At 39.6% G+C, this 22149-nt stretch overlaps 1 protein-coding gene and 1 long non-coding RNA gene across 4 annotated transcripts in view; both read right to left on the reverse strand.

Annotated features, from left to right (window-relative positions):
• Positions 1–2315: 2315 nt before the first annotated feature.
• LOC116044899 lies at positions 2316–12925 on the reverse strand. Its single transcript, XR_004103773.1, has 3 exons — positions 12914–12925; positions 9319–9321; positions 2316–2398 (listed from the first exon to the last, which is right to left on the reverse strand). It is a non-coding gene; the product is annotated as an uncharacterized LOC116044899 (long non-coding RNA).
• A 1778-nt stretch (positions 12926–14703) lies between these two features.
• Positions 14704–22149, reverse strand: part of LOC116044898 (enhancer of polycomb homolog 1-like) — a 43588-nt gene continuing 36142 nt past the window's right edge. For 2 of the 3 annotated variants that reach the window (XM_036004938.1, XM_031292419.2), the window contains 4 exons: positions 19952–20073; positions 19322–19487; positions 18010–18394; positions 14704–15188 (listed from right to left, as the gene is read on the reverse strand). In XM_036004938.1, coding sequence (XP_035860831.1) covers positions 15116–15188; positions 18010–18394; positions 19322–19487; positions 19952–20073 — 746 coding nt within the window. In that variant the 3' untranslated portion in view covers positions 14704–15115. The remainder of the gene's footprint in view (positions 15189–18009; positions 18395–19321; positions 19488–19951; positions 20074–22149) is intronic. The other variant, XM_031292422.2, reaches the window with a different exon arrangement.

Here is a 22149-nt window from a genome sequence, read left to right on the forward strand (position 1 = left end):
AAATTGTGATTTTTCTGCCAGATATAGACCTTTTTCACGGCAGACATGTTGACATGTCATAGTAGGAAAAGCACAGGTGTATTCAAAATCTTTCATTCCACTTAGGAGAGGCCCTGGTATTGTGCATGCTGACTCACTGAAATATCTCACTGGGACACTTGATGGAATTGAGCCGTCGTTAAGGTTATCAATTTCAGCTGTGCTTTTCCTACTATGACAAGACAAAATGTCTGTTGTGAAAAAGGCCCATAGCGATTACGATTCGATTTGCGATTATTATTTTTTAGCTACATATTGCACCTTCTACGGTCATGTTAAATAAAGTTAGGACATTTCTGTAAACAATCTGTGATATGTAGCATCATTCCAGCATTTATCTAATGAAAAAAACAGTAAGTATAATAATGAAAAGAGGAATACAAAATGTTAAACCAAATGTTACACCAAACATTCAACTAAATATTTCACATTCGATTGATCGCGGTCTTCGCGATTCAGCTAATCACATTCTTTCAAATAGCGATTTTGATTTGAAAATGATTCATCGTTCAGCCCTACTATGCAGGTACTAAGGTTTGGAGAACGGTTGTCACTTGTACTTGGGTAGAAAATAGTTTCCAATATAAACTCTTGACTTGACAGATAGTAACCCCATTACCCTGTGCATTTTTTTGTGTAGAAAACAGTAGTGATGTGAAAGTATCTGCATGGCGAGATAGTACTTAGAGTGAGCATGAAAACATGTTTGTGATTTGGGTGAACTGATCCTTTGAATTCCTAACTATTCTGGTGGTAACGTGTTTTTTTATTTACTAATGTGACCAATGTTACACTCCTCAGCACCTGATTTATTATGTGATTTTATAAATTGTGTGTCCACTGTTTTCTCATTATTACGTCGGTTATTCCTTTTGAATTGTTGTCACTCACAAACTGACAGAGTTCTTGACACAAGGACCGACGCTGTGTGGCAGTAAGATGTACAGTATGTTCACACTGTCAATGATTTCATTATGTTTCTTTAACTTGGAGCTAACTTAACTTAAAGTGCTCATATTATGCTCATTTTATGGTTCATAATTGTATTTAGAGGTTGTACCAGAATAGGTTTATGTGGTTTAAAAAAACACCATCTTTTTGTTGTACTGTACATTGCTGCAGCTCCTCTTTTCACCCTGTGTGTTGAGCTCTCTGTTTTAGCTACAGAGTGAGACATCTCACTTCTGTTCCATCTTTGTTGGGAGTCGCACATGCTCAGTAGCTAGGTAAGGACTACTAGCCAGTCAGAAGCAGAGTATGAGGGCGTGCCCTGACAGTACCTAGGTAAGGACTACTAGCCAGTCAGAAGCAGAGTATGAGGGCATGCCCTGACAGTACCTAGGTAAGGACTACTAGCCAGTCAGAAGCAGAGTATGAGGGCATGCCCTGACAGTACCTAGGTAAGGACTACTAGCCAGTCAGAAGCAGAGTATGAGGGCGTGCCACACTAGCAGCAGCTATGCGAGCATTATAACGTGTGTTCCAAAGTGACCACGTTTGTCTCTGAAGTAAAGGCTGGACTACAATAGAGCTGTTTGGAGCAGTTTGTGAACAGTGTTTTCTGTTGGAGATGGTAAGTCCCTTTGGGGGGGACTTTGGGATTTTTCACTTTGTAAACATATAACGTGAACAAAAAAGATAAACAACACAATAAAGGAAAGGGGAAAAGCCAAAAAGCATGATATGAGCACTTCAGGATTTGGGTTTTGAAGCAAATGTGCAAATTTTTACATTTGACAGTGAAAGTGCATGATCGTGATAATTATGATTCTATAATTCTGTAACTGTTTTTGTTTGTTGTCTGTCATATGGAACAAAATAGGACGAGGTTTTAATATTTTCACACTTTAAGTTGCACATCCCAGTGACTACAGATGTGTTTCTAATATGTGTTGTCATACACTTGTATTGTGTTGGTTTCCCTTATGTGTTATTGTGGCTGAAACAGGCCTTTGGATACTGTGGCTGTTTGAATGTATTGCCAGTGGCAAGCATATCTTGACTATGAATTTACAGTACGTGTTTTTATTTCACTACGTTTTACTGTGAACAGCAGAAACTGCCATTGGAACATGTCATTTCACAACTTATTCAGCCTTATACAGAACTAATAGTATAATTACTTCAACATTTCTAATCTTTTTTTACATTAAGTGACACAATCCTACAAGACAGACATATTTTAAAACACAGCATTTTATTTAGTTTTCTTTAAATTCAAATATATTCAGTGGAAAGGTTAAGTTATTTAAACTAGGTTTTCATTTGTTTTAAGGAGTAGTCAAAAGAAAAGGGTTAAGATTAGAAGAAAGGGATGGAATAGGTTGACAGATAAATGCTTTAGGAAAACCCCCAAATACTTAAAGGACAATTCTGGCGCAAAATAAACCTAGGGGTTAATAACACGTGTACCGAGTCGACTGTTCTCTGGGATATGTTTTCATGCAAATCGAATGTGACCAGTTTCAGCGCAAACCGCTAATTAGCTAATAACGCTAGTCGTACAGACACTTTATTAAAAACATAGTTTAGATAGACAGTACTGTTCACGTATACAGGCAGGCGCCATCTTGGGAAAACAGACATGACCAGTCGAACGACGAACGCCGTGCAACCAGTAACCAGTAACATAGCTCAAACACGCCGTTCGTCGTTCAACTGGTCGTGACTGTTTTCCCAAGATGGCGCCCGCCTGTATATCGAACGGTACTGTCTTTATAATCTATCTTTTTAATAAACTGTCTGTACACTTACAAAGTTCTCAATGCTTCGGTTTACATGTAGGGACCCTCATTATGCTCCCGTGGAAGTGTGGTGATATTTTGAGCCTTGTTAGTGGTGTAGAAATAGAGATTTCTTTTTACTTTCGCGTGGCCCCGACGACTAGCGTTATTAGCTAATTAGCGGTTTCGCTAAAACTAGTCACATTCTATTAGCATGAAAACATATCCCAGAGAACGGTCGACTCGGTACCCATGTGTTATTAACCCTAGGTTTATTTTGCGCCGGATTTGTCCTTTAAACTGCTCTGGTTGGACCGTCCAGCTGACGCCTGTAACGATCTCTCGAGTCCATTGAAAACTAAATGAACCGGTTGAACATAAACCAGCTGCCTTTCTCTCCCGCTATCAGACACTTCACAGTCAAAGTCCTAGTAGTTGTACATTGTAGAACTTTGGAAATACTTTTTTCTTCCTGTCTGTATTCAATTTCTTTTTTCTTTTTTTTTTACAAATTAAGAGAAGGTAATTATAATTCAAGACGGTTCTCTATTTTTGAAACTGGTAAAGTTAGGGACTAATGTCAAATATAGACTTGTTTCAGTTTTGGGGGTTAAATTATGGAATGAACTTGAGTTGAAAATGTGTCTGTTGAGTTTAAAAAAAACCTCTGAAATCTAAAATAATGAAGGGTTATGAAGTGATTTGATCATAATGTAAAATGACTAGGATTGTACTCAAGTGTTTAGTTTCATTTAGTTTTGTTGAATTTCTGGGCGACTGTATGGGGGATATATTATAGGATAGGCAAAAATAAGCCTGGGCTTCAGCCCATATCTTTTTCGGTGAGCTACAGTGGCAACTTGTGGGAATTATTAATTAATTATAATAGTTTCTTTCATGTATGTTAAACGAAATAAAGTTATTCATCATCATCATCATCATCAATTGTCAATAAAAGCTTGCGTGTTCAGAAAACAGGAGGAAGTAAAAAGGTTTTACCAGCATTAGAAACCTCTCTGAAGTAAGATGTTGGTTTTCTCCCCTTGAGCAAGACACCTAACGTCTAAATATTTCAGTGTATTTGCACACTTTCTAACAAAGGCCGCCTGTGGCCTCCCTGCCACAGCGCGGCGGCCGCCAGAGTGAGAAACCCTTCCAGTGAGAGGGACGCTTGATGTCTCCACCCTGAGCAAATAAAGGTGACATAAGATGATCTGTGACTCTGTCCTTTTATGTTTACTGGGAACAGCATACCAGTCATCGTGGGTATGTTTTTGTTCACTGTTTTAATATGGTTTTTGGGGAACGCTCAGGCCAAGTCACAAGTCTTCATAAACAAACTGCAAGTCTTTCATGTCTCTGAATGCTCTAATAAATAACAAATGCATATGCACATATGGCTGTAGAATGCCTGCATGTTACTGTGTAATTTAATTTTTATTGTATTGGGATTTTTCCAGGTCCAAGTCGAGTCTCACGCCCCTCTTTTTGTGACTTAAGTCTGACTTAAAGTCTCAAGTCTACAGCTCTGATACAAACTCTGACCATTGTTATCAATGGATATATATTTCATCCTAACTGTTCATGATACATGTTTAATTGAAGATAAGATAAAGAATTTCATTCTTTCATATCAGAAACTCAATGCACACAACAGTTTGAACCACTAGGTGGGGCCAGATGTCTACAATCACTGCAGATTGGCAGTCCTGAGTCTACGGAGCCTGTCGCCATTTCAAACACACTCACAAATTAAGTTAGAAATATCTCCCTCTGTCACATTCACACACACGCATACGCTCTCACACACACACACACACACACACACACACACACACACAATCCAGGAGAATATGAGATCTACAGACCAGGAGCATGGGGGCGGCTCTCTGCTGACATAATCAAGAACTCAGAACTGAGTTCTGTTCTCTGGTCACAGTGACACAACCGTTGGTCCGTAGGCCTACTCTGATAGTAGATCCAAAAAACACACACAAGTCAAAAAGGCAGAATGTTCCCAGTGGCACGCTGAATAATGATCAGGACTGAAGACACATTCATGGGACTTTACAGCATGACACGTGTTGCAGGAGTTTAGTAATGTTCTAGTCAGACCAGTCTGACATTGAAATACTACTGGTTGTACCACCCCCTCCCCCCCCCAAACCTACTTTCCATTTCAGCTGTTTTTATCACTCACTGAGAAGACATTTTTGGGAGTTTGGCTGCAGCTCTTGATGCTGGCTACATTTTATATTGAAGTTTTGTACAAATGGCGTGAGGTTTATATCCATTATAATTGAAATTATATTTTCCTTTGGTTTGTTTGTTTCATTTCATTTTGTCCTTGAGATTCATTATGTGAAAGCTTTCAGTGTCTCTCAGCTACAGCCAGTAGTGTTGTTACCATTCTGCCACCTCAAGGCCTCAGTATATTCCTGCAACACATCATGTTGGAAATGTGTCTTTAGTCCCAGAATAAAAGTCACTCTGTAACCTTTTAAAGCATCAGTAATCAGCATGCGACTCCACAGTGGGAACATTCTGCCGTGTGTTTAATTTTTTAAAGCCCCTTGAGGCAAATTGTTATTTGTGATACTGGGCTATATCAGCGGTCAGTAACCTTGACTATCACAAGAGCCATTTTTGGCTAAAAAAAAAAACAGAAACAACTCTGTCTGGAGCCGCAAAACTCATTTACAGTTTTTTTTCCATTGCTAGACGACAGTGGGCACAGCTGGAGCAGCAGTTCATGTGGACCAATCAGTAGTTCGGTTTTCATTGCTTGAACACATTTTTCAAAACTCTACACACTTATCCCATGGCTTTAACCGTAGGATTGGGCATCGAGAACTGATTCCTACTTGGAATCGTTTCAAAAATTACGATTTCAGTAGAATCGTTTCTTTATTGTGGGAGCGGTGGGATGGGGGGGTAACAACCCCTCCAATAATCAAAACTGGCCGATTTTCAATGTATTTGTTGTTTTTGGAATCGTTGAGAGGATTTGGTTTAAAATCTGATCATCGCTTCCCAATTTAACACGCGTAAGTTTTGGTTTCCGACCAGCCAGGCGCTTGTTGTGTTGCAACCTTGGAGCTCAGTAAGCAGCGCTCTAGTCTGGCTTTATTTTACGTTGAAAAAGCCCGGTAAAACTGCAACCCACCATTGAATCAAAATAAAACTTTCCTCTTATATGTGAAAATAATCATGTGACCCGTTTCAACTCCACCCCTCAAAGAATCGGAATCGAGAATCGATAAGAACCGGAATCGTATGGAAGAATCACAATTGGAATCAGAGTTGTTAAAATCCAAAACGATGCCCAACCTTATTTAACCACAACCTGCACAACACTGTGGATCGACAGCACTTTGTTCTACTGCTAACACACTGCTGTCAACACTGTTAACCACCTATTCAAAACAGAATAGATTTCAGTCTGGTGCCTATCAAACACTGCTGATTGCAATGGTTTCTTGTGTTAGACTTGTTAGTGAACACATACTGTATATATACTGTATAAAGGGAAAGCTCATAAAGCCTCTTTTGGAAATAAAAAACACCAAATAAGAATGAAACAGGTATAATCCTCACTGCATATATTATATATATTAGAGTGTACTCAGTTCTGCCTTTCTGTTGCTAAAAATTTGAAATTACAACAAATTGCTTGTTGAATTTAAAACAAATAATCATTTCTAACATTCTTTTATTGAACAAATTGAACATTGAATTGACAATGACAGGCACTATTAAAAAAAGAATGTTAAACACTTTAAAGTGCAGTTTTCTGTTGATATTTTCCTTCAACTAACACAAAAAATCTCGTGGTGTCTATTGCGATATGTCGCAACCTTTCGCGATATGTATATTGTGCCAGTTGATATTGCGATGATGATAAAAAAACGATATATTGTACAGCCCTAATGGAGACACAGGTCATTACAAACTGAGCCCCGCTGCTTCTCCTTTATGACTTCTTTTAGTTGGAGAACACATCATCTGGGATGCGTTTCTTTCTGCAGACGTTTCCATATTCCCAGACCCTACGGAGCAAACACACTGAGATGACTCAGGCGTAGGTATCGACTGTGGTGCTACGTCTTGTAAATGCTCCTTTGATTGACTAAAACCTCAGAGAACTTGGGGAGTGTAACAAACAAGTAGATATAATTCACAATCCAGCGCACGCAAGCCTGCATGATAAATGCTTCACTTTGAACTCAAAGAATAAAGACGGAGACACTTTGACCAGGGCTCAGAAACCAGACAGATATTGAGTCAACGTGTCCTCAGACAACCTTGATCATCCCTGTTTGCCCCCTGACTCATCAGCCCTAATGAGGCTGCCAGTCCATCCACCGAGTGGCCTGCGTCTGCTGCTCATTAGGGATCTCTAACGCTAATTGAAAGCAGCGTCTGCAGATGAAGATATGAAGGTGTCCGGGAGAGATAAAGTCCGTATACATGCAAAGCAAAAAGCCGCAGATAATGAGGCCGGGGGTGTGAGAGCGTCTTTGTGATTCACTCTCTTTGGCTTTTGATCGAACCCTATAGAGATTAACCTCGCCCAAAGCGCCGAGCAGCGTCCCAAAACTCTTCTTTTACTACGGCAGCAGCCGGGCTTCCACGGCAACAAACATGACTCATGTCAAAACTAAAGTTTCTCACAACATAAAGAGGGTATTCAATATTATTCATAGGGGTTTTGAACAGGTTTTCTAATGACAACATGTTTACCATGTTCAAGTGGTGGAATGTAACTCAGTACTGTACTTAAGTAATTTAATTTATGGGTGGGATGTGGGGGGTTACAACCCCTCCAATAATCAAAACTGACATTTCTTCTGACATTTTTGCCGCTTTTTCCAACTTTTGTCGCCTCTTTCAAAACAAAATTGACAAGTTTTTGGTGCTTTTTTCAACATTTGTCGCAGGGTTTTTCCCCCAATAGTTTATTCAAGGTTTTTGTCACTTTTTCAAGTTTTTTTTAAACAATCTTTTGGATGTTTTTGCCCCCCCCCCCCAACCACACACACACACTAATGTTGAACCCAAAGTTACACCCTTGAGTGCATTTATAAGGTACTTGTACTTTACTTGTAGCCTGGGAAAACCATGACGAACTTCAAGAAATTTGAGATTTGCTCTGCAAGTCCATCTGGCCAAGAGCCCATTTCCAATTTTTCCAAATCGAGGCACCAATCACAACCGCTGAGGCGGGCTTTACACGATGACGATAGGTGAAATGTTGACCTGAAGATGAAAAGTTGTTAGGGTTCATCGTCTGGGGACAAAGAATGTTTGTCCAACATTTCATGGGAAACAATATGATGTTGAGATATTTCAGTGTTGGAATGTAACTAAGTACATTTACTCAAGTACTGTACTTAAGTCCAAATGTTGAGGTACTTGTAGTGAGTACTTGTACTTTACTTGAGTTTAAATGACTGAATTGATTAGACCATTAAACACACAACTGTTTGGATCCTTTACACTTTCTACAATGCATTGAGTACTTTGGGATGGGGGGGAGGCTTGTATCATGTGGACGCGCTGACAATGTTGTTATCGTTACTTACAATTCCTCATGCGGGAGACAGAAACTACATATTATAGCTTTAAGGCAGCCCTGTCAGTTATATTTTGAAACTGAAATTATATACGTATATGTACATATATATGTGTGTATATATATATATATATATATATTTCTTTTTTTTTTTACACAGTGTGCTAACTTTCATAAAGCACTTGACAAAGATATTAATAGCTTCAAACAAACTTCCAAACTGCTTTCCTTTCAGTAGGCTATTTTCTTAACCTTTATTTATCCAGATAAGTCGATTGAGAAGAAATTCTCATTTGCAACGACGACCTGTCACATTCACACAACCACAGTCTGATCTGCTGGTCACTGAGCAGCTCCACTGGAGCCGTTGGGTTAAGGGCCTTGCTCAAGGGCACCTCAGTGGTGGTAATGAGGGAAGGACAAGCGCTGCCCTTTCACTTTGCCCACCCAGATTTTTATCCTGCCTGTCTGGGGATTGAACCGACGACCTTCTGGTCCCAAGCTCGCTTCTTAACCTCTAGGTTAAGAAGTGTATACTGTATACAGTATATCACTGCATTCAAACTGCAGCCAGATTGCTTTCAGACTATTTCACACCGGTCTTGCACACTTTCCCAAGGAACCTGCTATCAGCTTCTCTTACATCCCTAAAAACTTTTTGCACTGACAGTTTTCGTCTTTATCTTTTTTGGAACGAGCAATTACAGGCAAAGATCCAAATATGATGGAGTCAGACGCGCGGTTAAGGCAATCTCTCTCTGGGAGTCAGACTGCGGCTCTCCTCATATTTTCCAGCTCTTATCAACTTTCCTCTTTTCCTCCTCGGAGAAGCACAATTTACATTTAAATGTCCTCCGTTATCCTACCCAATGTGTGTTTACTTCAATGAATACGAGCCACAGGTAAACAGCTACAGTGTTCCTGACTGACCTCTTTCTAAACTCTCTACTGCAGTGCAGCAGTGTGCAATAAAAGCTCGACATTCTTTAGTGGTCGTCCTTTTCTACATCGCCACACACTCTTCAACCACCTGGATGTCGTCAAAGTGTGCATTACAGAAAAACCTGTGAAATATCACATGACCTACAGTCACTACTTACATTAACCACTGTTTTAAAGGTCACGTTTTGAACACTTGTGTTTTACTATCTAAGATACCTTATATTTATATATTTATTTATAAATTGTATATTTATATATATATTTGTATATATTTTGCTTTTATTCATTTTTTTTATATAGTTTGTCTGGGTTTGTTCTAGGGCTGCATATGAGGAAAATCTCTCTCTTGCGATTATTTTGACTGATATTGCGATATGATTCACGATATTGGAGGGAATGATCGTTGTATCATTATTCTCATTTTCATTGAAAATTATTAACATTGAAAGAAATTTAAATGATTACAGTGTGATGTTTGCGAGGATCTGTACCAAATAAAGATGTTTTCTGTAGTCTGTAAGATAGGATTTGAAGGCCGGGACATCTCCGCTGCACCATAATACTTGCAATTTCGATACAATTACGATTAATTGTGCAGCCCTAGTATGTTCTATTTATTCAATTTTTGTATGCACACTGCTGAATAGATTTTCACTGTACTCTGAGCACAATGACAATAAAGATTGAGTATCTACACACTGCTTAATCCATACATGTATGTGTAGTAGGGATAGACTGATTATGGTTATCAGGCCGTTTTTTGGCAGTTAGCTGATTATCTGTATCAGCGTTTTATTTGCCTGATAACTGATAAAGTTAATGAATTAAAAAGTGTTGTACTTTGGCTCGGCTACAGCTCTGTGTCTGTCCCTCTGCTTGGATGCTTTGGATTTTGAATACGTGTGGTCCTCCATGTTTCCTTCTTCAGGAAGCTACGATACCCATTAGCAGCATTAGCAGCACCTGTGAGTTCATCATGTGACAGAGAAAACATGAAAGGCGGAGCAGTATGTCCTGTATGTCCCTTACCAGCTAACGTATTTAAAGATGGAGCATGAATATGGAGCGTCTACCCCAGTTCATGCAAACTCAAATGTAAAATGTCAAGCCAATAGGAATACTTGGAATTGATGGTGGAGGTAAATATTTATGAAAAAGGACAAGTTTGTGAACGGCAACACAGATTTTGAGAATGAACAACTAAAAATGTTACACACTGGACCTTTAACTACTAATAACTGGTATCAGCCTTGAAAAACAAACCGTATCGGTCAATCCCTAGTGTGTAGAGATAATATATCGAATCAAAGGACAAATGTGGGCACAGCACACAGATAAGAACATTCACATGACACATGGTTCTTTGGCCTCTGATTCACCAGGGGAAGGCACAACAGCCAACTTCACCTTTACCAATGAGAAGAAAGGAGGCAACATCTGTGTTACATCTGGAGTACATAGAATCAAGTCCTGATCTGTGCCGGAAGCAGAAAGCTTCAGATTTTGTGGACAGAGAAACGGACTGATGGACGAGAGCTCTGGTTAACCTGCTGCATCCACGTACACTGTGTTGTAATGGAACAAAGTACAAAGACTTACGTTATTGTACTTAAGTAGAACCGTCACGTATTTGTACTTTACGTCCTTATTTTTTTAAATTTCTGAATACTTTTCCCCTAAGCATCTTCGTTAGGGCAGACCAGGGACAGTTCTGTCTGTATCTTGGAGCTCTTTTAAGGCAGTGGGTTCAAAATGTGATACAAACTAATTCCATGTGTCTGCTATTAAAACGGTATAGCTGATATCTCTGCAACCCAAACACAAAATGCATGGTTTACTCTCAAACACAAGGAGGAAAATGTTACACTTTACCCCATAGTCTGGGTTAGTTGTACCATACCCTGGGGTGAAATGGAACATCATGAAATTTGGATCATGACAAAAACTTGATATTGAAACTCTTATTCAACACTTAAATGACTTTTTAACATAATATTTGTGTGTGTATGTGTTGAGAGGCACTCCTCGATCCGTCTTTCTTTTCCAAGAGTGAAATTTATTGAAGAAAAAACATAAATAAAACCAAGATTTTGCTTGGGGGAGGTTGTAACATTTACTAACCGAGACGCTTGTTACAACTAACCCAGAATTGTCTGGGAGCGTGTCTATGTTCCCACATTTCTAAGAATGTTTTCAAAATTAGGCCCTATATTCCCACAGTTCCCACATTTGTAATACGTTTTTTCCAAAATTTGGCCCTATGTTCCCACATTTCCTTTTTCATAAATTTGTATCAGATTTTATCCCCCTAACCCTAACTTCACAGTCTAACCCCCAGACTATCTTCTCCTCACCTACTGTGCAATATTTAATACTATTGATAGTATTGTGCAATTCCATTACTGTGCAATATCATTACTCTCATTGTCCAATATCTATTACTCATTGAATAAGATCACCACAATTGGGCAATATTCAAATAATGTGCAATAACCCACACTGCATATCACACTGTATATAAAACCATATTTGTTTTTTAATATGTATATAGCATCTGTATGACTGTGCACCTTCCCCCCCTTTTTTTTTTGCACTACTTATTTTATTCCATTTTGTTATATTTATTTTACGTACATGTTGGCACTGGAAAATTAGTTGCTTTTAATCTCATCATACATGTGTATAGTGTCAATAAAAGGCATTCTATTCTATTCTAACTAAAAAATGTTGTGGGAGGATATTGCTTAAATTGAAGGGAAATGTAGGTAAAAATGTCCTAGAAATGTGGGAACATAGGGCTACCTTCAAATTAGTTTTTTGTTTCTAAAATGTGCAGTGTCAGTCACAGGGGGCTGCTTCTACACATGAATAATAAAGACTAAACAGAGCATGTGCAGAGTGAATCAGGTGATTCCATACTAGTTCCTGATTGGAGCAATTGGAAGTGTTACAACTGACCCTGGTCTCCCCTAACGTTACGACAAAATCAAATCAAACAAAAAAGCAGGTTTGGCCAATCATTGCTCATGGATTGCCAAAACTAAAGAAAGAAGCATAATAACAGAGCATCATGGAAGCACCTGCAGCAGGCTCTGCCGCCATGGTAACAGATGAACAGATTACACACCTGTGGTGAAAGACTGTTCCTCCCAAAAACATGTCAGTTTTTCTCTGTTGAAGTCAGCTCTCTCATTATGCAGCGTTAGGTCCTTCAACCTGACGAAAGCCCTTAGAAAGACTTTGAATTGGATGATTACGAAGCCACAATAAAGTCCATGTTCAAAGAGTTTTTACTTTCACTTCCATCAAAAATACCTTTGATACTTCAGTACAGTAAATATCAGATTAAAGCAACATTTTAAAAGGTGACTAACTTCTACCAAAGTTATATTCTGTTAGATACTTGTACTGTTACTTTATACAAAACTGCATGTACAGTGTTGTGGACTCGAACCTTCATCTCATCTGACGACGGGCTGCACTGAACAAGATGATTGGTCAGGGGAACAGAACCAAGCCTTTCACACACTCAACGGTTGAATATTTGTTACTGATGTTTTGTGAAGATCAATAGTGGGACTTCATTGTAGCTATATAATTATGGGTTATTTCCTTGTGTATTGATTGGAAACACTTTTACAATTCCTGATCCCACTTTGTTTTTAATATTTTTGAGCCAAATACTAATAATTTCCAATCCAATGACTGCATGGCTGAGGCACCAACAGGCTGGCTGAAATAGATTTCCAGTTGCTTTGTGTGACAGTTTTTAAAGGTCACTTGATTGACAACTTCCACTGCAGTGTCTTAATCTAAACATGTTATCTAGGATTTTAGAGGCGTTTTGACCTACAGATTGAGTGGCTGATGTTCAGCCTTTTTTAAACGGAAGACACACCTTCTGCTTTGAACATTAGGACTTCTTAGATCCCAGGAGCTATTAAGCAGCCACCTCCGACATTTTAAGGCAGACTTTCAAATGAAATATTTTGTTCTGCTGCAGACAGTACTGTGCTCACTCTCAACATTCAGCACTCATTCATGTCCTTACCTGAATATACACACATTTCCAAAAAAAAAAAAAAAGGTGGTTGGCTACAAAGGGACTGAAACGTATTGTTGGCAGCCAAGGTCTTGTTATCGCCCACAGAGACTCAGTACTACACGCTTGTTCACTTCAGGACACATTAAAGACAAAGACAGCTAAAAATAAAAAATGAGACAAGCTGGTCAAAACACATAATGCCCTGGATTTTTATTTCATTTTGTGACAATTCAAGAGGATTCTTAGTCTTTTGTGTGTGTGTGTGTGTGTGTGTGTGTGTGAGAAGGGTCTACAAAAACAAACTCATGAATTAACTGGGCCACTGGAATGGGCATTGGGATTGTGGTACAGACAAAGAGAAACTACAAGTAGCCTTGTTCAGTACCAAACTCTTCACAGAAGAGAGCACTTTTTTATATATATAGTTTATTCTTTTTTTCCCAAATGAAGGCACCCGATAACTTGTGGTTCATGGCCTTTCAGCCTTCTGGAGAGTTTTTAAAAGTAGAGAAAAGCGTTTCTTTGTTTTCAATTAATACATGTTTTCTTTTTTTTTATGTAGAAGCTGGAATGATAATAAATGTCAGATACTGCTCTTTTTTTTACACCCTTCCCTTATAGGATTTTTTTTTTTGATCAACAAGTAACAAAAGAATGTTTTTCTTGTGAGGAGAATTAAAAAGTGGGAGATACAAAAATATTTATTTTGAAAAAAATGATAAGGGGAGGTGGGGGGAATAATCCTTTAAAAGAAAAAGTAAATAAGGCCATCTGGTGCAGACCAGAGGCCAAAAATCATACAAAAGCAGCATCAATCAACAAACAAATTATATAGTGCTTAGATAAGTCAGAAGCAGCAAAGTCTTCTGGGAAAGAGTCATCATCCCCATTGTTTTGTTACTTGTCTCAGGAATATTCTACGTATGGAAGAGCTTTGTGGAAACTGACAAACTGATGCCTACAACAAAACAATTCACACCTGTCGTCTTCTACGGCCCTAAGCCTCAGCCTGGATGAATGCACGTCTCCATGGATCCGACATGACTCATGGGAACATGGTGGAAGAACGCCTAACAAAAACGGGCTAGCTCCCGGCCATGTTCACAACATCCCAAAAAAAGATCTATCCTAACATGACTACAGCACGGGGAACCGGTGACGTGTACAGTGTATAAAAAAAGACAAAAAATGGATTTAAAAAAAAAAAAAAAAAAAAAAAAAAAAACATGACCGAAAAAATAAAACCCTGTGTAAACACTGCACAATAAATAGATCCAACAGCAGGTCCCGCACCATGCATGTAATGACACATTTGTCTGTGCTACAACTTTCACACCTCATACTCGCACCAGTTGCAGTTTATCCTTTTCTCTTTTTAATTTCATTTTTTTTTTTTTTTTTTTTTAGTATCGAGTGCAAAACATCACAAATGAACAATTCTGTATTCAAGTAATGTTATATACATGAACAGGGTGGGGTGGGGGGTGGGGAGGTATTACAAATATGCAGTACTGTACATATAATTGCCATATTAAGAATTTACAGATGATCTCTTATTAACAGTAACAAATAGGGAAATCAGGGGAGAGAAAAAGAATTGTACGAGACGAGCATTGCAATTAAGTCCCAAAACAGTTGCCATGGAAACCCAGCCTTGCCGTGCTCATTCCGCCACCAGTTTGCTTTCACCACTAACGAATGACGCATAGCACCTAGAAAAAAAAAAAAAAAAAAAAAAAAAAAACCATCAAAAGGGAGTTTTAACGCTGGGGCCGTGGTGCCAGCGGGAGGCTACGTGACCTCCATGGCCACTGTGTTCTCTGACAGACTGTTCAGTGCTGGCTTGTCTTGTTCGTGATTCTCCCTGTGGACAAAAGACAGCAAGACACACATTTAGCTGCAAGTACTTATAATGTCCTAGCATAAATGTTGTAGCATGTGGCATTAGTCAGCTGTGTCTGTAGCCAGACTTGGTTGTGATGTGAAGACATGTCGGCTTAGCCGATTGGGATTAACAGCGCTGACGGCAGCACGTTAAAAAAAAGGGCCTGGGTTTTGTATTTAGTAGTGCCTAAAATTTAGTTTCAAATACTTCTCCAGGAACTTCACTAAGAAAAGCAGAACCTGTGACTAGCGTTACATTTCCTAAAGTTCCTGCTGTGGAAAAGGGCTTAGATTGTCCCCTGCTACCCTCTCTTCTACAGATATGGGCTTTTCTCCAATACTAATGCAAATATCAATAAAAAGAATAAACAATAAACTGGCCCATTTCAAAAATCTCATTTAAAAACGGCATATCCATCTTTTGTTTTTGGAATACTTACACATACTTCAGGCAAGCCACTCCACCACTTAGCAGCACTCGCTACAACATGTGATAATTAATACCTTCACTGGAATAAACAGGCTTGTTTACAGGAGTGGTATCTGGTGAAATGGGCCTTAGTACAAAAGCACAGCAGTAAGAGAAATATAGTGCGCAACATATTTTCTTAGTGATATTGTGTCAGACTGATTACATCTGCAGAAGGGATGGGCACTAAAAAGAAAACTGGACCAGGAGAATCGTGTCTTCCAGGCCAAATGGGAAACAGATTACCTTTTTAGGGAATTCAAAGGACAAACATATGTGCTTAGTGTGCCTGGAAACCAAATCAGAGAACAGCTGTACCATTATTGAATGATGATTTTTGTCATTGGACTGAAATCATTGCAGGCCTACATCACTCAGGAATGTGGGGGTTTTGTTTCTGTGTTAAGTTCATTAAATGAATAGAAGCACTACTAAATGCATTTGGATATGAAAAATAGAGAAGCTGGTTAACTTTTTATTACCGGTATTTAGTTATTGTTTATAGCTATACTTGGCTAATTGAATGATAAGGGTTACAGTAGTCTGTCCAATCTGAGTTTTCTGTTGCACGACTAAAACTACTTCTGAACGTACACGTTCCACCAAAACAACTTCCTTCCTGAGACTATTTAGCAGAGGCTCCGTCCGGAGCTTAGCTCCACCCAAAACGATTGTGATTGGTTTAAAGAAATGCCAATAAACCAGAGCACGTTTTTCTCCCATCCCAGAATGCTGTGTGGACTAGCCAGACCCTCCTCCACAGCGCTGTGGAGGAGGGTCTGCAATGTGAGACTAGGTTTTAGGGCTGGGCGATATGGAGAAAATCAAATATCCCGATATTGTTGACCATATACCTTGATGTCGATATTGCGGCGATATTCTAGGGTTGACAATTGGTGCTTTCACAAAATGAGATTTTTGTTATGTTGATATAATAACCAAGTGGGTAAAGGCAAATAAAAGAACATCTAGAACAGTCTGGTAAGATCAGAAAATGACATCACTCTACTGTAACGCAGCCTTTAAACCCGGAGAGACAACACTTATGTCATATCAGAATATTATGATATCCAAAATTGAAGACGATATCTAGCCTCATATATCGATATTGCCCAGTAGGGGGGGGGGATCTCTTGGCACCTCACGATTCAATTCAGATGCCAACGATTCGATTGTAAACTAATTATTGATGCAACAGTTTTTTTATGCGTGATTTTAAAAAAATATACATATAAATCTGAGTTTGCTACTCAGAGTTTACTAATCACTTCCTAGACAAAGCAGCTAGACAAAGCTTAGATTTTGACATATACAGTATTTGTGAAATGTTTTGTCTCCTGAGGTTTTTATTGTGTAGTCATTCCATGCTGAAGCCTTCAACAGTCTTGTGAAGTCCCCTTCTCTCCCAGTGATCTTCATGTCAGAGGCTCCGTCAGGTTTAAAGGTGGAGAATTGGCTTCTTACAACATCAAACATGAGGTGGTCACATGTCATGTGATAAAGTAGATCAACAGCCTATGTATTTTGCCTAATTATGTTATGTATGTCTTATTAGATCGCGTGTGTGCGTGCATGCATGCATATATATATATATATATATATATATATATATATATATATATATATATATATATATATATATATATATATATATATATGTATGTATGTATGTATGTATGTATGTATGTATGTATGTATGTATGTATGTATGTATATATATATATATATATATATATATATATATATATATATATGTATATATATATATATATATGTATATATATATATATATATATATATATATATATATATATATATATATATATATAATATATATATATATATATATATATATATATATATATATACACACACAATTTATTTATTTTTTCCTTTTGGCCATTTTTGTGTATTTTTTTTCTGCACTCTTGCCTAAACTCTAAGTTGTTGTCCATTATCCCATCCTCTTTCAGTTACTGTTTTCTTATTTGTACTTGTCTGGAGACAGGAACTTTGAAATAAAAATCAACACATTTAAAAAAAAAAAAAAGGGGGGGAGAGGGAATCGTGATGCATCTAAGACTACATTTTTTCCCCCAGCCCTACTAGGGTTACAGTATCCTACTGGTGGGAGTAGTTCCAACCTGGCCCTCAGGTAGTGAGGATCAACATTTTTGTGGCCTTCTCTATTATCAATGTTGGCCATCCCAGATGTGTAGTGATACACAATGACCCATGGCTGCAACCACTGGTTACATTCATTCAGTTCTACAAAGTTTGGATAGATCTTTTTACCAATCATTGGATCGTTGTGGTTGCATGCTTTTCTCACCTGGGCACTATGTCCAGCGCTGAGGCCGTTGCCGTAGTGACCTTGGGCTTCTGACAGTTGGCGGTTGCGGCGGCTGCGTGGGCGAGCTTTAAGGCGGATGTTGACATGGCGGCACTCAGCGTCCGGGGGGCATGGACACGCTTGCCGGGGGGGACGCCCAGACGGAGGCTGTTGTTTCCCAGCAGGACCTGAGTGGCGGCGGCGGCGGCGGTAGTGGTGGTGGTGTTGGCAGGGTGGGCGGTGCCGTTGTTGTTACTGGTGGCCAAGGTGGAGCTGGTGGTGGTGCAGGGGTGGAGCAAGGCAGGGGTCGGGGTGGAGGTGGGTGGAGCCGGGGCAGCGGGGGAAGGGGACGCTGTGCTCGAGAGGTGCAAGCCCTTGTAGACACCTGGGGGACAAAAGAAGGCAGGTGGTGGGGGGGGGGGGGTTTGAAAATGGAAGGTTGTAATTTTCAGCTGTTCTTTCAAGGAAGAAATCACTGAATATGCAGCTAACTTTAATGTGTGCGCAGGTCTAAAGGATGTCGAATCAGCTCCTCAACTTAAGAAACTTTGAGAATGTGCACAGTGTCAAATATCTCCTGTAGGCAGAAGGTCATGTCTGAGCTGGATGTATTCCTCTTCACCAGAATCACAAAGAGAACCATGACGTCTGAAAGGACAGATCCAGCACCGTTTCCTTCATCTGCAGATGAATCTCAAATGGAATTTACATCTCGTCACTTCAGTCAGTTATCTACTAATTCCTGCTGACAGTGGTGTCGGGGGGGGGGGGGGGGGGAGGTTTTGTTCAGCTTGCTTTGTGCTGTTATCTGCTGTCAGTGCACTCTATTATGGGTTTTAGGACTGTAATTACTTCACCCTCATTGTTTGTTTTGTCTGTTCAGCAGATTGCAACACTTGGGTTAAGTGCACGTCACATTTTAATTGCGTTTAGTTTTTATTACTTTGCAGTTGCATTATTTTTGAAAACACACTTTGGGAATGTTTTATTACTTGTATGCCAGCACGTATCTCAACTTACAACAATTTGTAGCTTCCAAAGGTCATCAGAAAACGTAAAATGCAGTAAATAATCAAGACCAATGACCACCTTACTAAATAAAACAATGAGCCGTTACTGTGACGGCAAATGGGGGTTTATCTTTATAATGTTGACTAATTGTGAGAAATGAGGGTCACACTCAACAATAACAGGTCACTTTATTTACAAAGGGCCAAACGTTGTCAGCCGTCTGGTCGTCATCGAGTGCGACCCTCCTGTCATCACCTGGCTCTCTCTCAGAGCCCAGCAGCCCTACCAGCGGCGCTCATACCTGAGGGGGAGAGGACGCCGTTGACTCCGCCTCCCAGGGCCAGCTCCTCCTTGGTTTTTAGAGCCAGCAGTTTGTCAGCGGTGACCAGGGCCGAGGCGGCAAACTGAGCGCTGGCCTGGTCCAACGTATTCGCCAGGCTCTGAGGGGGGGAGGGGGGAGAAGAAAACTGTTAAAGTCACCGATGAGGAAGAAAAGTGGAAAAAATAAGAGTTCAGTTTGCGATCCGAACCAGGGTTTTTCCTGACTCAGAACGGGCCTTTGGGGGGTGACAACGCACGACAGTAAGCACGTTTGGTTTGTGCACAGAAAAAGCAAAGAGTCTGTGACAGAAATCTATATGCATTTGCCTGTTATTTCTGACAATTTGATAAACAAAAATGTTGAATATGCTTGAGTAAATAAAACCCCAATTAACAAAACTACTTAAAAAAATATCAATATTTAAAAATACCACCGGGAGAGTTCAATACAGCCAGACTCTTGACAGTAAAACTGAGATAAGCGCTACTATTCAAGTTTATGCTCTGTTTTTCAGCAGTTCTTTGGTAAATTGCTATTAAACACAGTCTGAGAGGAGGGGGGGGGGGGGGGGGAAACCCCCTGAGAAGCGACTTGTGTTGGGATACTGACCTTTGTGCTGTTTGTAGTGGCGGTGCTGTTGGCTTGCTGTTGCAGCTGGATCTGCTCCAGCTGCTGTTTCTGCATCAGGGCCAGCTGCTCCTGATGCTGCTGGTACTGTTCGGCTGTGAAAGCTGAGAGAGACAACAGTTTTGTTACAAATCTGGAAACTCGATCCACAGCGTCATATACAGGTTTAAAAACAACACATGGTTTCCAAAAAGAAGAAGAAGATACATGCAGACAAATTCAGCTCTATGAAATAATGCAGAAACAAAGCTTGAGTAGTGTGAAGAACAGCTGCTGCCTCGGATGTGTTTAGTTTGAACAAAGTCAACGTGTTTCTCTAACGTATACAGTCGTCGTCTTTTGCTGGAAACCGATTCTAAAGTACCAGACTACTTTTGGAAACAACTCTTCTGCTCAGAAACATGACGGAGTAGAGGTGAAGGAGGGTTGGATGACACGCATTGAGCCTTTCAGATGGACCAGTCACACTGAGTGTGTGCGTGTGTGTGTGTGTGTCAGGCATGCAAAGTTGTGTGTGTGATAGGACTCTTATGATCAGAGTGCTTGGCCACACCTGCTGCCGCCTCTTGCACTTTGGCAACCCAGTGGCATCAGCTTCATGAAAGTCATCAGTAACGTTCCGACCAATATTGGTTTTTCAGGGCCGATAATGATAGTGATTATTAGTAGTTAATGAAACAGATATGCATTTACAGTAAAAATTGAAATCTTTTAGCCAAATTTAGGATTTTGGCCTGTTACAAACTCCAACAAGTAGCAATGCCACAGGGTACAAATAATCTCATACAAGTATGTGTCTTGCATAAAAAGAAAAACTTTAGTAAATAATATTGTAACAAAATAAAAACTAAATTTAACGACAGTAAACGTCCATTTCAATATATATAACTACTGAAGTGCTGAGTGAAACCGGATCAGAGGGAGAGACACGGAGCTGTAACAGAGCACTTTTCAATGAATTAACTTAATCGGTTATCTGAAAAAAAAGAAGAAAAAAAAAAAGAAAAAAAAAAAAAAAACACACACATCGCAGATGCAGATAATCTGCAAATGGTCAACAAATGGCCCGATAATGAGCCAGGGCCTGTAATCGGGCCATCCCTAATCAGTGATGCATGAGGTTGTTGTAAGTCACTGGTTTCCTCTAACTTTATCTCTACAGGGTAATAATGCAATACTAATATGGACATCAATTTGAAATCAAATTTCCCTATGCAACCAAGTTTCTCACACCTCCCTGCTCTCTTGGTGGTTCTATGGCTCTGTGTCCGTTTGTAATCCACAGGGAGCACATTCAAATCAACCCACACACCCAGTACTGCCTTCATTGATAAAAAGGCAGCCGCCACGAAAAGACTGCCTGAAAGAGAAACTACAACCATGTTGTCAGAACTCAGACTAGAGGTGTTATACTGAAGAGTGTGCTGATGAGTGATAGTTTGAGAAAAACATTGCTACTGTATATTGAACAGTTTGAGCATGAGAGAAAAGCTCGTCGTTTTCTCTTCTATTCGAACTAATACGACGATAGTATCATCAAGCCTGTAGACTGAAAATGATCAAGTGCGTTCGGACCTGGCTTTAAAAGGTGCTTCTTCAATCTTACCAAAAGTCATATTGTGTGTTCACATGCACTTTAGTAACCAGGTTACTTTCCAGTTTGGCTTTTGTGGTACACATATGCCAGCTTTGGCTCATAAATATTATACTGGGAAGAAATCTGTTTACTGAGCTGCATGTAAACACCTTTGTTTGACAGTAACCAGGTTACTCCGGTAAATCAAATGTTCTGCCATAACCTGGTTAATAGAAGACAGACACCTGGTTTCTTGTATGCACGTTTAAGTTGGTCTTATAAGCGTCCCAGTTATTCATCCTGTAAATAACACGGTCTCAAGTCTCTTTATTGACTTTATCGATCATCAAGTCCTATTTCCACAATTAGGGGTATTAATGTGGCCTTGTGCCTCAGTGCAATATTGATTTTCTTATTCCCTGTGAGCCATTCACTTCCCCACTTTACAGGATCCAGGACTCATCAGCATCTCAAAGTCACAGCTCGTCCTCTGGGCCCGTCTCCATCTGGAACACCCTTCATGCTTAGTTCATGCAATCTGACACCGTCTCATTTAATCAAAATAATGCACCCATTAACTCAGCAACCTGCCTTTACGGCTGCT

This window comes from Sander lucioperca, chromosome 9 (genome assembly GCF_008315115.2).
Source record: "Sander lucioperca isolate FBNREF2018 chromosome 9, SLUC_FBN_1.2, whole genome shotgun sequence".
Taxonomy (NCBI): domain Eukaryota; kingdom Metazoa; phylum Chordata; class Actinopteri; order Perciformes; family Percidae; genus Sander; species Sander lucioperca.